The following is a 14,412-nucleotide window of genomic DNA, read 5'->3' on the forward strand; positions in this document are numbered from 1 at the left end:
ATGTCCTTTTCTTCTAGACCAGGTCCTTAAATATCCTAAATATCCTAAATATCCTAAATTTTTTTGAAGGCAAAGGAAGGACTCAGCTCTGTAAAGCTTTTCCTGGCTGGCAGTGCCAAACAAGGGCCAGGACACCCCGGCCCAGGGCCTGTCCCTCCACCCTGGAGAGAAGGAGGGTTAAATTCCAGGTCACTGAAGTTTCCCCCCCTCTCCCCTCCTGCCTTAAAAAAAAAAAAAAAAGGAATTCAGATTTCAAGGCAACAGTAAAAACCACAGAGGTATGGAAAGAGAAAAACTTGCTGCTGTTTTCAAAGTCAGCACAGCAAGGAAATCAGAGAGACAGTTAATTCCTGGGAAATTGGGATATAGAGGGGAAACTCTGGCATTCCAGCTGTGGACAGTAATGGTGGGGGTGGATTTAATGCACCAAAAGCCACGTGAGAAAAGTAACTGAGAAGTGATTTAGTGGGTTCTCAAGGTTAAGAGACATTTAGCAGCAGAGAACAGAGGGAGCTTCCCTCCCTCAGACACTCCCAAAATCCTGCTTCACACTTTGCTAAGGACACGACCCCAAACCCCACTGGTTAGTGCCAAAAGGATGCATATCTCTTCCAAATGGCCAAACTCACAAGCAAAAAAAACATTTAAAACCCAGAAGGTTGTTTAGTTCTACATTTATTGCAGCTATTCAAAGGGTTAACAATGCTAACAGGGGTTGTTTTTTTTTATTTACTTACACTACAGGGAAATGCATTGCCACTGGCTTAGCACTGCTGCATCTGCACGGGACAGAAACGAGCAAATTCTCTACAGGATTAATGGCAAAACCCAACCAAAAGACAGTAGACACACCACTGAAGTTAGTTAAAATGTTCACTGAAGCTTGCAGTCTTCATGGAAGAGAGCCTGGAACTAAAATAACAGAAAAGAAGCTTGTAAAAACCTCCGGCAAAGGCAAAGTGTCTGCATCACAAACGTTTCACATCTTACAGCTCCTCAGAGCTGCCTGCAAAAAGGCAGGGCAGAACCAAAGGAGGAGTGTACAAGGTCAGCTCTTGGCAAAAAACAAGATCAAGTGGCAAAGGGTGAACCCAACGTGGGAGCAACGCTGGAATTTCGGCACCAGAGCCGAGAGCAGCTCCCAAATTCGGGGTTGGCACAAGACAGGCCACGCTCCAGCTCAGGAGGTTCCCAATGTGCACCTTTACTCTCAAGGCAGCTTTAAACTCTTAAGCTGAACTCTCAGGGAAGGGCAGCACCACTTCCCAGCCCGGATTCCAAGGGTTCTCCCAGACTGAGGGGAGCAGGAGCCCAGCAAAGGCACCTCCAGGGGGGCTGTGCCCGTTTAACTCGGGTTAAACCAGAGCAGCCCCGAGGGCTGGGCTGGGGCTGAGGGCTGGGTTTCACTCCAGCCTGCAACTCCACCCTGGCAATAACAGGCCATGGAATCAAGGATCCTTCTTCCAAAGCAGGAAATGGGAAAGAAGAGGTGAACTGGAATCGTGCAGGGATATAAAAAATCAGGGGCAGCAACGCACTGGCAGCTTCACCCCTGGGCTAAGAGGAAAGCTAAACCCTCTGGAGTGGGTCTGAGGGATAAATCAGAGGCCAACAGAGCTGGTTCCAGTTATTCCAAGCCAGACTGGGACTGGGAGATCTCGTTGGAAGGCTCAAGCTTTACACTGGTTAGGCCCAGGAAAGAAAGGGAGGGGGGGCAGTGAAAACCACACCCAAACAGGAGTTAAACAGCTCAAACCGCCAAATACTGGGACTGAGGATTTTCCCTGCGGTCCAAGAAATGTCTGGGCTCTCAAAATGTCCTTAAATCTGACCACCAGATAAACTTATTTGTATTCAGGGCCTTTGTGCTTCAGCTTCTTGCACTGCAGGAGGTGAAGACACGTGGGAAAAAAACTCCACACCCGTGGAAAAACGGAGCCACCAGTGGGTTCCTCTGTGGTGTTATTGGGTGATTTTGTGCTTCAAGGCAACCAAAACTGAGTGAGCAGAAAACTGCACAACGCCATGATCTTGTTCCTTTTGGTTTCAAAGTCAGTAAAGGAAAAAAAAAACCAAAAAAAAAAATCAAGTTGCATTGATAAACTAACAGTGCTTTGCTGCCAGGCAAGGAAAACTTGCTGCTGGGGGGAGACTGGAGATGGAGACACTCCCCTGCGACCACTTTTTGGTGGAGGAAGAGCAAAATGAGGCTCTCTGAACAGCAAAGAACACAAATCTTGCAGATTTGCCAGGAACTGGAGCTGCTGCCACATCCCTGGGGGTGCTCTGCAAGGATGGGGAGAGCAGAATGTGCTGCTGGTCAGCCCAGGAGCAGCTCTTTAAAGAGTGGGAGCAGGTTTGGGTGCTGTAAACACTCAAGTGAAGCCCTGGGGCTGGTTTTGGACAGGTCAGGATGGAGGATTGCACTAGAAAGTGCCATGTTCAATTCTGTCCCTCTCAGAAATGCCTCAGTGATGTGCAAGCCAGGGAAAGATGAGTGATCAGACCTTGGAGGGTTGTTTTGGTAACACTTGTTAAATCTTCCACGTCTTCAGGGCTGCTTCACCAAGCAGGTAAAACTTTTTGTTCATTAATCCAGCCTTCTCTTTCAGTAAATTCTGGAATAGTCCCTTAAAAGTATAAAGTTTTTTGTCTTAGGTGTTGGGATTTTTCAATCAAAGAACTTCTGCAAAGCAGATGTTTGATAGAAATGACTCTCTAAACTGATGGTCTTATAAAAGTGATGATCCACTTCCAAGTGTTTTCTTCAGTGTTTTCTGCAGGCACATGAACCTGCACCCCCCTCATGACTTAAAACTCCTTGGAGAGGGAAAAGAAGTGATTCAAGGATTTCTTGGGGCAGAGCTGCAAATTTGTGTCCAAACAAAAAGCACACTTAGAACTGTACAGCTTGTTCACTGCGAGGAAAAAAACCTTCCCAGCTGAGCTTTCCCAGGAAGGGTTTGGTGCTGTCAGACTGGGATGGACTCAGCTGCTCACCCTGCACTAAAAAGCCTGGACTCCCACCCCAAATAAAACACACAGGGGTGGAGACTCTTCTGAAAACTGGTGCAGGGAGGGGAGGAAACAGCTTTGTGCAGAAGTGGGTTGGAAGGTTGGACCCCTCAACAAAATGCAGGGTCACAGAATCTGAACTGCCTCACAAAAGGTCTGAATTTGAGAAGGGTCTTGCTTTCAGGAAGGGCCAGAACCAAACCAGGCCCATGGTGGTTCTCATGTCACTTATTCCATTTTTTTTTGGGGTGAGGAATCTCATCACAAAACAGGCAAACTTGGCCAGAGAGAGAGAGGAAGAGAAAGAGAGAGAGAGAGAGGTAAAACCAGGCACTTCTGAGCCCAAACCAGCTGTTTCTTCCTCAGAAGATGCCACCCAAGCTGTTAGCTTGCACAACACAAGGCTAACTGGAATCTTGGAGGATATTTAAATACATTAGCACTGGAGTCCACTACTCAGAGACCAGAGTGCTCTTCATACTCTGCTGAAGATCTTTCCCACAGCAGCTTTGCATTTCCCAGGCACTTTAGAGCCAGCCAGTCTCTTTATGTCAAACCTAGAAAGCAAGATTTTGGGGGGTAATTCAGCAGTTCAAAGCACTTCACCGGAGCTCTGGACTCTCATGAAATGTTCAAAAAGCACAGCTAACACTCATGGGAACAGCACTGATTTCTCAGAAAGGGAAGGTTTAACCAGCCCTGGGAGTGAATGTTGGCAGTGGCCTTGGCACGTACCTATTTACTTGCTCTTTTCTGCCTGTACATTTGTATCATTCTCTGACGGAAAACATCAAATGCATCTTCTTTATTTTCTTCCCCTGCAACACCCAAGCCCTCCCCTGCAGAGGTAGCACCCCTAGGGAGCAAAATGGAGAGTTAGAACACTCTGAGCCCAGGACAACGTGCAGAAGAAAAAAAAAAAAAGAGAAACAACAGCTTCCAACCCAGACACAACTCAAGGGGGGAGTCACAATTCAAGGGGGGAGTCACAATTCAAGGGGGGAGTCACAATTCAAGGGGGGAGTCATAATTCAACAGGAAAGTCATAATTCAACAGGAAAGTCATAATTCAAGTCATAACTCAAGGGGAAAGTCTTTCTGCTTCATTTGGGGCAGAAGGGGAGCAGAGGTCTGGGAGCAGTGATCATCTCAAGCAATCCCCACCTCCCATTTCACGTGCAAACCCCACCCAGGAGAAGGTGCTCCCGTCACAGTGAAGGTGTAAATCATCTCCCAGGTCAAATTCTTCCATGGATTTTGAACTCCAGCCACGGGGAGATGCTGGAGAAGTGGCAGAAGTGACCTTGGTTCTTTTCATATTTCAAAAGTGACCCAGGGCAGAGACTCTGAGGAACGAGCAGGGAACACCACAGAGCTCTGGAGAAAAGGAGGTTTGGCTGAGGGAACATAATTCTGCTTGTTTAAAATTCCCACCACAGACAGACCCTGCAGCTCCTGCCCTTCCAAGAAAAATGAGCCATTAACTCAGCTGTTCATCCCAAACGTGCCAAGGGGAGAAGAGAAACCTTGACAACATCAGAACATCTTCCAGGATGGAGAGGGTGACCCACAGCAGTGCAGAGACAGAAATAACTAAAACCCTTTTACTCCAGCCTTTGTGTGTGCAGAACTCAGACCTTACAAAGCCAAGATTAACAAAACCTCTGCCCCAGGAAGGATCCTCTGTGCCAGGTCTGTCTTCCAGGCCAGTTAAATTACTGTTATCTATCACAGATAAAGGATTTAGAATAAAAAACCAATCAAAGGCGTGAGATAATTACTCAGAGGAGGGTCTGTCCCATAACAACGTTCTGCCTTTGAGTGTGGTTCTGGTTTCTCACGTTTTAAATATCTCAGGGTGTGACAAACCAGCTCTCAGGGCAGGGAACAGCTCAAAAAACGAACAGGAAACCCCACTGAAAATATCAGGAGCCACCATTTCCACGAGGAGTCACCAGGAAACTCAAGTAACTTTTCCAGGAACAGAAATCATGTGGCTTTCTCTCTGCAAATGTGACTTTCTCTCTGCAAATGTGACTTTCTCTCCGAGCCAGAGATGAGCTTTAAGTTTTCCCAACACAGAAAGAGCCTCAAGTTTGTGCCTTTAACAGCTGCTGTGCCTGAATGCACCAGTTTGAGAGATCACTGTTATATAATGATTAAGGAAGGCTCTGCTACACAAGAACTGGAGTCTCTCCAACTATTAATCCATCCCTTTTTCCCAGGGAATGAGATCAGACAGCACATGGACTTTTAAAGAAGTCACCAGTGGAGAGCAGTTTTAAAAGGGGAGGAAAGAGCTATCAAATGGGGAAAAAAATGCATCAAAAAGTGGAAAAAAACCCTGCATCAAAACAACTGAAAAGGAAAAGGAAAATGTTAAATTGCACTGGGTTTGTCCTCACTGAGACTGTCCTTGGCTGGGGAAGTAAAGAGAAGAGCATGCCATGAAAATCAGTCTCAGAGTTTCTCTCCACACCACAGGTTTTGTAAAATAAACAGAAGTTCTTTCCAAGAGTGATCAGCAATGGCCTCGAGCTGGAAAACCTGTGTTTTCCCCCATTAAAAATTAAAGGTGGCCAGAAACTTGCAGAATGTGCAGGGCTGACAGACCAGACACAGTTAATTAGCCCGTGGTCAGGTGCAAAATTTGTGCCAGGAGCTACAGAAACAACACGAATTCCTCCTGGATTTGGTCCCAACAGGTTTGGGAAGTAAAAACCCCAAGGTTCTCAGAGTGCTGAGCACAAGAGCTACAGGTGGCACGAGCTGCTTCCTCACTGCCTTTTTCCTGCTGAAGGAGGAAATGTGGAAATATATAATTATGGCTGCTGGAAAAAAAAACAAAACCAAGCAAACCACCAAAAGAAATCGTTTCATAACCCATTTTAAATGGCCAAGGCACGAGGAGGACACGGAAACCCCTGGAGAAAAGAAGATTTTTGTTAAACCACAGACAGAAAGTTGGTTGTGTGGGTTCAGAGAGAAAGAAATTTATGTGGGTTCAGAGAGAAAGAAATATTCTGCTCCTTATTCAGCTGGGGAGTGAAGGAGGGATTATCCACGAGGAGATATTAAGCATAAGGGAATGTTATCCATGAGGAGATATTATCCATCCTCTGGCAGCAGTGGACATTGGAAACAGCAACTTTAAATGACAAAAGGAGGAATAAACCCCCAAAATTTCAGGGAAGACACACACTTACCTCGTGGCAGGTGCACTTACCTCCTTCCTCATGCAGTGGAATGAATCAAATAATTAAGAGTGACAACAAATGAGCTGCCTAAACCTAGAGATGTGTGACGTTCCTAAATCCCATTTATACTCTATGTGCAAGGAGATCCTCGGGATAACGTGTTAAAAATCCCTGACAAAGTCACTGTGAGCATTCCCAGCCTTTTCCAGAGCTGCCAGAGCTCTGTGTTCCCATTACATACACTTTTACAGGCTCTCTGATTCCTTTCCCTCGTGTCCCGAGGCCGTGTCCCTCCTGCCAGCCCATCTTCTGGAGCATCTGGAACCCCACGTTCCTGTGTGTCAGCCTCTTGTGGGAGAACTCCAAATCTTTTGGTTTCTATGGAGAGGAAAGACAACAGAACAACAAAGGTGGGTTGTTATCCAGGGAGATCATTTAAAAAAAAAAAAAAACAAACCTCAAAATCCACCCCCACCCCGCCACAAACTGGGTGGGTTTGAATTTCTGGATCTACAGAAATAGCTCCTGAGCAGCATTTCAGCAGCTCCACAGAACAAAAAAAAAAATCAAAGTTTTGAACCTTGCCAGTTCAAAAAAATATCCCCTTCGGGTTCTCAGACTGTTTAATTACATTATTAAGATGGCAAACAGCACACCTTTGTATTTTCAAAAGTATCTGTGCTTTTTAAATAATGAATACTGAGTGATCTGATGGCTGAATCCCTGCTGCAAACACAGAAGCAGCCAAATAACATCTCACCAATTCTGGAAAAGTGCAGCATGTTTTTCAGGCAGCAAGGCACCCATTTCTTTATATTATATTTTTTTTAATAGCAGATGAACACACAGCTATTCAATAGTGCTCCCATCATGAAATGTTTAACTCTGATGCAGGTATTTAAAACCTAAACCCAACAGGTTTTTAGGAGGAGTCACAGCTCTCCTCAGGTTTAGTCCAGACCTCTCCAGGATCAGGTTCTGCAGGTTTTAGTTTGATTTCATGGTAGAGAACATGTTTTTGGGGCTGCCTCTTGTAAGAAGAGCTGATTCTCAGGGGGCAGCTGCAAACCAAGTGGGTTCTTTACCTTCTTCTTCTTTGTAACTGGGCAACCCCGAGGTCTGTCATAAGCAATCCTGACAGGCTCGTGCACTGCAAGGCAGAGCAGGGACAAAAATCAGCTGCAAAGAAAAACCTTTGTGGTACAGGACCCCAAAAGTACATCCCAAAAGAACATCTTAACTCTTAACACCTGGGCCTGAAGTCAGAACCAACGAGAAAGATCAGAATAAAATAATAAAAAAAAAAAAAAAAAAGAGGAGAAGACATTAAATATATACTTAGAGAATAAATATATACTTAGAGAATATTTGAGGGATGATGTTTGATACAAACTCTGTACTGCACCATGAGAGAAAACCTGTTATATGGCTTATTCAGTGTAAGGAACATTTAAAGAGAACGTTGTTTTCGTTCTTGTGCCGAAATTCTTTCGGCCAACAACCACCCACCTAAAATCCAGGAGCTCTGTGCCACTGCCTACAAATTCCCTGTTGGATGAGGCTCACCTTTTGGTTCTTCTATGAGGCAGATCCTTTTAGAGGCAGGGATCATCCCAACCTTCAGGGACTTGCTGCTGATTCGTTTGCGGGGGAAGGGGGTGCCGGGGGCAGCGGCCGGTGCCTGTGTCGACAGATTTGGTACAGCACCATCAGAGGGGCTGGAAAGCTGCATTTCACCTGCTGACATTTCCTCTCCTGTTTTGGAAACCATCTCTTCATCTAGGTTTTCCACACTTCTACCTGCTGGCACGTCCTCCTCGTCTCCCTCCTCTGCTTGCTCCGTTTCTTCCAAAGGCTGGGAAATGTCCTCCTCAAACTCGGCTTCCTCCTCGTTCTCTTCCTCCTCTTCTTCTTCTTCTTCCTCCTCTTCCTCTTCTGAAAGATCCAAAGTCCTCTCTCCAGCTTTAGCACCTTCCCCAGCCTCAGCTGCTTCAGACACAGCGCTGAAGTTGATGGAGGGACACAACTCATAGACCTTCATCCGGTAAAATTTGAAAGCAGAGCTGTTTTGATCCTGTAGAAACCTGAGCAAAAAAAAAAAAACAACAACAACCCAAAAACCAGTCAAAACAGCATCAGAAAAAGATCTTTTAGCTGGTGTGAGAAGCAAGGCATTAGAAATAAATCTCTGGTTGATTTTGGAGAGGTCATTTCAGGGTTCCCTGACAACAGGCACCACAAACAGCAACTACTCCCCTCAATTCTGATGTTCAGCAGCACTTCCCAAACCGTGCTGTGAAGAATTCAGTGGGATTCTCTTAAAAACGGTTTGGCAGGGCACTGTTTCAAGATTCAAGCTGATTATTTAGTTTATAAAAGGAAGAAATGTGCTTTTTGGAGAAGCAGTTTTCCTTTCTCGGGTTATTTCGGATATTCACCATGAACGGAGGTGCTGAAGACAACAGGGAGTATTTGCCCCAAATCCTCTGTTCCTAAACACACCAGATAAAAACAGACATCTCAGCAAACAATGAAAGGGAGGAGGAGCATTTGGAGGTTTCTGCTCAGCCCAAGGACACAGGGAAAGGTGCAGTTACTCACCAGAGGTCTGGGTTATCTGCACTGTTGTCTATGCTGAACTGCTCGATTTCTGGTCCTACCTGAGCCACAAACTTGGCAAGTTTCTCTGCAGTTTCCATGGTTTTGGCATCCACTGCAAGAAACCAAACGTTCTGTCAGCTTCCCACAAACCCTGCACGGCTGGGAGGTCACAGCACTTGAGAACTACCAGCTTCAGCACAAGAAATGATTTTCAGAACATCCAGCAGGACACACTCGACGCTGTTCCCTCCCATCACCGACAATTCCGAAGCCAATCCCGAATCTTCACTTACCATCAGGAAACTGAGAGGCCAGCGGTGGGAAAAGCTCTGGTGGTGCTGATAAATCCTCGGGATCTGCCCTTTCCTCTGCTGGCAGAGAGGCCTCGGAGCCGGGGCCACGCTGTGGGGACGAGGTGGGGACGAGGGGAGAGTTCTGCTGGGACAGGCTGGAGACCTGGGCTGGACCTGGAAGATGTTTGTCTTGGTGCCTCAGCACTGTCCCAGCTGAAAGCACAGTCTGTGTCCCTATGGTTGCTCTCCTCACCTTCCTTCCTCGGGTGCCACGCTGGGGGAGCACTCCAGGCCTTTTTCTCTTGAACAGTCTTCTCTTAATACTTGCAATTTTCCTGGCGTACAGCAGGGCCCTGATGGATTCTGTGGCAGCTTCTTCTGGGGTCCTGCCCTCCCCACCCTCCTCCTTCCTCCTCTGCATCTCTGACAACTTCAGTCTGTAATATTTGTACTCCAGGCTGTCCTCATCAGACAGGAACCTGAAGAAAAAATCACAGAAACGAAATGAAAGCCGAGCTGAAAGCATCAGAAGCTCAGCAATCCACCCTTTCTTCCAGGTGTCTCTACACCAGCCTCAGCAGGTTTTTTTCTTGGAATAACAGCCAATTCCATGTCTGAAGCAGCAAGGAAAGTGTGCCAAGCAAATAAAGCAAGCAGGGGTTTGACACAAATCATTTGGGTGGTAATTAATCAGCTCACACGTGAAGAGACACTGTCATGTGAAAAGATCATCACGCTTGGAAGTGCCTCAGCTTTCCTTTTCCAACATTATTCATGGAACACCAAATCCCTGAGCCTGTTGCCTTCCTGGGTGTTCACATCAACTGCTTTTACTTGTTCACCTCCTAAATGCAAATTTGGTTTCTAACACCTTGCCTTCGGATTGACAAACACATCAAAAGGAACGTGAGCTGCTCCCCGCAACAGAAGCATTTCCAGGGATACCAGGGAAGTATAATTAGCTCAGGAAACATCTTCCAAAAAAATCTGATTAAACACACAATAGGGCTTTGATCTTCCACCCAGGGAAAGGCTGAGCCTAATTACATCTATCCCAAATATCTTCATCAGAGGGGGGTCATTACAACACACAGTTCAAGCACACCCACCAATATTCAGGGCAGTTCTTCTGAGCACTCCTGTCTTTGGCAGACAAGGTTCCTGACACGATGCTCTTCACCAGCTGCTCAATTGTCTCCACAACTTTCCTATCAGCTCGTTGTGGGACTGTTGGAAGACATAAAATACAATTAAATCCAGCCACTGATTATTCTCGTCGCCAGAGCGTGGATATGTTGGGTTTTTTTATTCTCTGACAGGCTGATACTTGCAATTTTTCAACATGTTTTAATAGAAAGCAGGCTGCACTTAATCCCAGAATGCCAGGATGGGTGGGGTGGGAAGGGACCTCTGGAGGTGCCCCAGTCCAAGCCCCCTGCCCAGGCAGGGTCCCCTGGCACAGAGGTGGCACAGGGACACATCCAGGTGGGGTTGGGATGTCTCCAGAGAGGAGACTCCACACCCTCCCTGGGCAGCTGTTCCAGGCTCTGCCACTTCCATGGAAAGAAGTTCCCCTCACGTTGAGCTGGAACTTGCTGTGTTTTAGTTTCTGGGCCATCACTCCTTGTCCTGTCTCTGGGCACCATGAACAGAGTCTGGCCCCATCCTGACACCCTCTGGAGACACTTATGGATCAATGGGATCACCCCTCAACCTCCCCTTCTCCAGACTAACCAGGCCCAGCTCCTGCAGTCTCTGCTCATCAGAGAGATGCTCCAGACCCCAAATCACCTTTGTGGCCTCTGCTGGACCCTCTCCTTGTCCTTCTGGAAGTGTGGAGACCAGAGCTGAACACAGCACTCCAGATTTGGCCTCACCAGGGCCGAGCAGAGGGGCAGGATCCCCTCCCTGACCTGTGACCACACTCTTCCCAGTGCACCCTTCCAAAACCACAATAAATTAAGGAAACCTCTAAACTTTAAATGAGATTCTAGACCACATTATCATAAAAAAGCACCACGGTCTAAGAAACTTATCCTTGGTCACCCTGGGCAAGTTAAGTCCTCCTCAAAAAGGCAATTCCTTATTGCACCAAAAGGATTTTTGTGCAAAATAAGTTTATTTGAACGCTTGCCCTGAGAGGGCACGTTCCAAATTATCAGTCAGCCAGTGCCAGCGCTGCAGGAACCTCCCTGAGAGAGGATCTGAAGTTCAGTTAGGAAAAAAAGCAATCTGAAAGAATCTGGAGTTCAATCAGGAAAAAAACAGATGAGCAGAATAATGAGCAGGAATGTTTTAGGGAGGAGGAACTCGCTGGTCTAATGCAGTGGAGAGTAAGTGTTCCTGTAGATGAGAGGACAGAAACATCTCCAAAAAAAAATACACCTGGAGCTGATAAAAGAGTGGTGATGGTAACAGCTCCAAATTTGCATATATGCAAATACTTACTCTGTAATGAAGCCAGTTCCAGGTTGGTCCTGGCCTCCCCACCTCGAGGGGGTGAGGCTGGAGGGGCAGCCAAGGGCACGAGGTGAAAATCCTGGATTTAAGGTATCAGCACGTGCCAGAGAGGGGAGGGAGGAGACAACAGGAGAGCATTTAACTCCCTGCCTCGGCTGCTGGGGATTTACACGGAATTCCCACAATTAGCAATTCCTGACCTGGTGAAACCATAAAAAAGCACCAAGAACTTACATCCTGCAAAGCATCTCAGAGCAGTGCCCTCCCTTTTACCTTTCGTGTCAGCAGAGGGGGTTTTAAGCTGCTCTGTGGCCTCGGGTTCGGGTCTTTTCATCTGGATGGGGTACCCACTCTTCTCCAGCCAAGCCTTCAGGTTCTCAATGTACTCCCTCCCGAACAAAGTGGAGTCGTCGAAGTTCGGGAAGAGCGTCGGCGCCGGAGCCATTTCCTGGAGCCCCACGGCCTCGAGGATCTTCTCCTGCCTGAAAACAGACGCCAGGGCAAAGGTCTGGCCCAGGAGAGCCAGGGACTTCCGACACAGAGACACGGTGGTCTCGAAAGCACCGGCCATCTCTCTGGGGTTCCCAAAGCCGCTCGTCTTGATGCTCAGCTCGTAGGCGTTGCAGGCCATGAGCAGGGGGGTGACCCCCTTCAGGAGCCGGTCCTGGAGCCTCATGATGTATTTGTCGAAGGGTTTGATGATCTCGAAGAAGCAGTTCTTGGTTTTCACGGCGCCCTTGTCCAGCAGCATGTTCAAAAACTCGTTGTCCACCTTGGGGGTTTTCAGGGCGGCGTGCTGCAAGCTCTTGATGGTGAAGAAGCAGTAATCCCTGTGCTCTGGCCTCAGGGAGCACTTGAAGGAGGCCAGCATTTTGGCACAGGTTTCTGTCTCCAGCTCGAAGAGAGCCCCGAAGAGCCGGGAGAACTCGGCGTCGTTCTTGATGGCGTGGAACCCGGCCCACTTTATGATCTCCACTCCGAACGTGGAAAAAATGTCTGATTTATCCACCAGGTCGAAGCTGAGGTTCCTGAACACGTGGGCAGGCTTTGGGAGCCTGAGGATGGGTCTCTGGGCCGCCAGGGCAGGCCTTTGATTGGGTCGTGGAGGCAGCTTTTGGACGGGCACCGGTCCCTGCTCGGGTTCTTCGGCAGCTTCCAGGGGCTGCTCCAGCGCCTGCGGATCGAGGCCCGGCTGCGGTTTCTTCACGTTCCACTTCTTGAGGGGAGTTTTGACCTCTCCTTTGAACACTTTACCCTTAACCACACCCCTCGTGAGCCGCTTTCCCCTCAGGATCCTCCCCCTGCCAACGGCCCCCCTCCGGATGGGGGGCCGGAACTCGCTGTCTTGGACCCCGAACTCCACGTCGTACTCCTGGTTTTCCACGCCGCCGTACTCTTCCTCCATGAGCCCCGGCGACCTGAAGTCCCCCAGGATATCCGAAGGGCTAAAATCGGGTTCGTGTGGCCCGGCAGCTTCCCAAGAGTCAGGAGGGCCATAATCCTGGTCGTGGGAAGCCAGGCCCCCGTAATCCCTCTCGTGGGAAGCCGGGTGTCCATACTCCCGGTCGCGCGACGCCGGGCGCCCGTACTCCCGGTTTTGGGCAGCTGGGTGCCCATACTCCCTGTTTTGGGCAGCTGGGTGCCCATACTCCCTGTTTTGGGCAGCTGGGCGCCCGTACTCCCGCTCGTGAGGCGCCGGGCGGCCGAACTGCCGGTCCCGCGGCACGGGGCGGCCGAACTGTTCGTGGTAGTAGTTGTCCTTCCGCAGGAGGGGACTCGCAGGCCTGTAGGAAGGGCCTGGATAGTCCTCCCGGGGGTCTTCCCCCCACTCCTCGGGGGGGTGGCGGGGCTGGGGGTTGTCGTGGGGGTATCTCCCGCCGTCGTGGAAGCTCTCGTCGTAGCGCGGCCTCGGGACGGGCCTGGAGTGGGCTGGGGGGAGAGAACACACCAATGCACTGCCAGTAGTGTTGAGAAAAACCATTTAATGAGCGTACCTGGAGGCTTAAAGGAGTCAGGATATCGAAATGACTGGAGAAAATACACGTGTCTAACTTTAGGATGCTCCCATTTGGTTCCCTAGCACAGGTTCTGCTATAAACCCCTCTTTTTTCTTTTTTGCTCATCGCTTTCTCGGCACAAGATGCTGGTTTTGTGCTCAAAATGGGGTTTCTCGGATGGAAAAACATCTGAGTTTTCCCTTGAACTTGCTGTTTCACGGAATCACTGAGATTGGAAAAGCCCTCCCAGTCCAACCTGTGACTGATCCCCACCCTGACACCCAGCCCAGAATTCCCAGGCTGAGTGGAGGAATTCCACAGCTGAACAGAGGCTCATATTTTCTCCAGACTCATACAAAATTATCTAAAACAGCATTGCAGCAATTCCAAGTTTTTCTGACTTTAAAAGTATCCAAGATCCCTATTCCCTAATTCCAGCAGTTCAATGCAGAAAGTAAAGAATACTTGAAAAAAAAAAAAAAAAGAATCATTTAATAGAAATTATTTCTCCAGGGCTCACTTTAAAAATAACAGATCTCATTTTGAAACCCTCCTATGAACGTACATTCCCGTCAACGTGACCCGAGTTATTTTTATGGGCATTTTATACATTAAATTTAGGAAGGCAAAAATCATTTGGAGATCGCTTTTTTTCCGTACGTTCGTGTGGTTTCGGCCCTTCCTCCAAAAAATGACACGGGAGACACAAAGCCCCGAAGGCTCCCAGTGAGCTCCTATATTGATTTAACTTATCAGCCATCACCAGAATTCCATCCATCCTGCGGCGACCTCCCTGAAACCGGACCCGCTCCTTTGTCTGAAATCCCGATTTTTTTTTTTTTTTTTTTT

The 14,412-nt window shown here is 48.1% G+C and overlaps 1 protein-coding gene across 4 annotated transcripts in view; it reads right to left on the reverse strand.

The window, feature by feature from the left end:
* Positions 1-658: 658 nt before the first annotated feature.
* SUGP2 (SURP and G-patch domain containing 2) overlaps positions 659-14,412 on the reverse strand; it is a 14,139-nt gene continuing 385 nt past the window's right edge. Inside the window, exons 2-10 of one of the 4 annotated variants that reach the window (XM_027664272.1) lie at positions 11,840-13,495; positions 10,216-10,333; positions 9,107-9,585; positions 8,814-8,925; positions 7,779-8,296; positions 7,298-7,362; positions 6,454-6,590; positions 3,751-3,871; positions 659-3,572 (exon numbers count right to left, since the gene is read on the reverse strand). In XM_027664272.1, coding sequence (XP_027520073.1) covers positions 3,751-3,871; positions 6,454-6,590; positions 7,298-7,362; positions 7,779-8,296; positions 8,814-8,925; positions 9,107-9,585; positions 10,216-10,333; positions 11,840-13,495 — 3,206 coding nt within the window. In that variant the 3' untranslated portion in view covers positions 659-3,572. Of the gene's footprint in view, positions 3,573-3,750; positions 3,872-6,453; positions 6,591-7,297; positions 7,363-7,778; positions 8,297-8,813; positions 8,926-9,106; positions 9,586-10,215; positions 10,337-11,839; positions 13,496-14,412 lie in introns of those variants that run through there. The other 3 variants (XM_027664271.1, XM_027664270.1, XR_003531073.1) reach the window with 3 other exon arrangements.

Source organism: Corapipo altera, unplaced genomic scaffold (assembly GCF_003945725.1).
Source record: "Corapipo altera isolate COAL_440 unplaced genomic scaffold, ASM394572v1 96, whole genome shotgun sequence".
Classification (NCBI taxonomy): Eukaryota; Metazoa; Chordata; class Aves; order Passeriformes; family Pipridae; genus Corapipo; species Corapipo altera.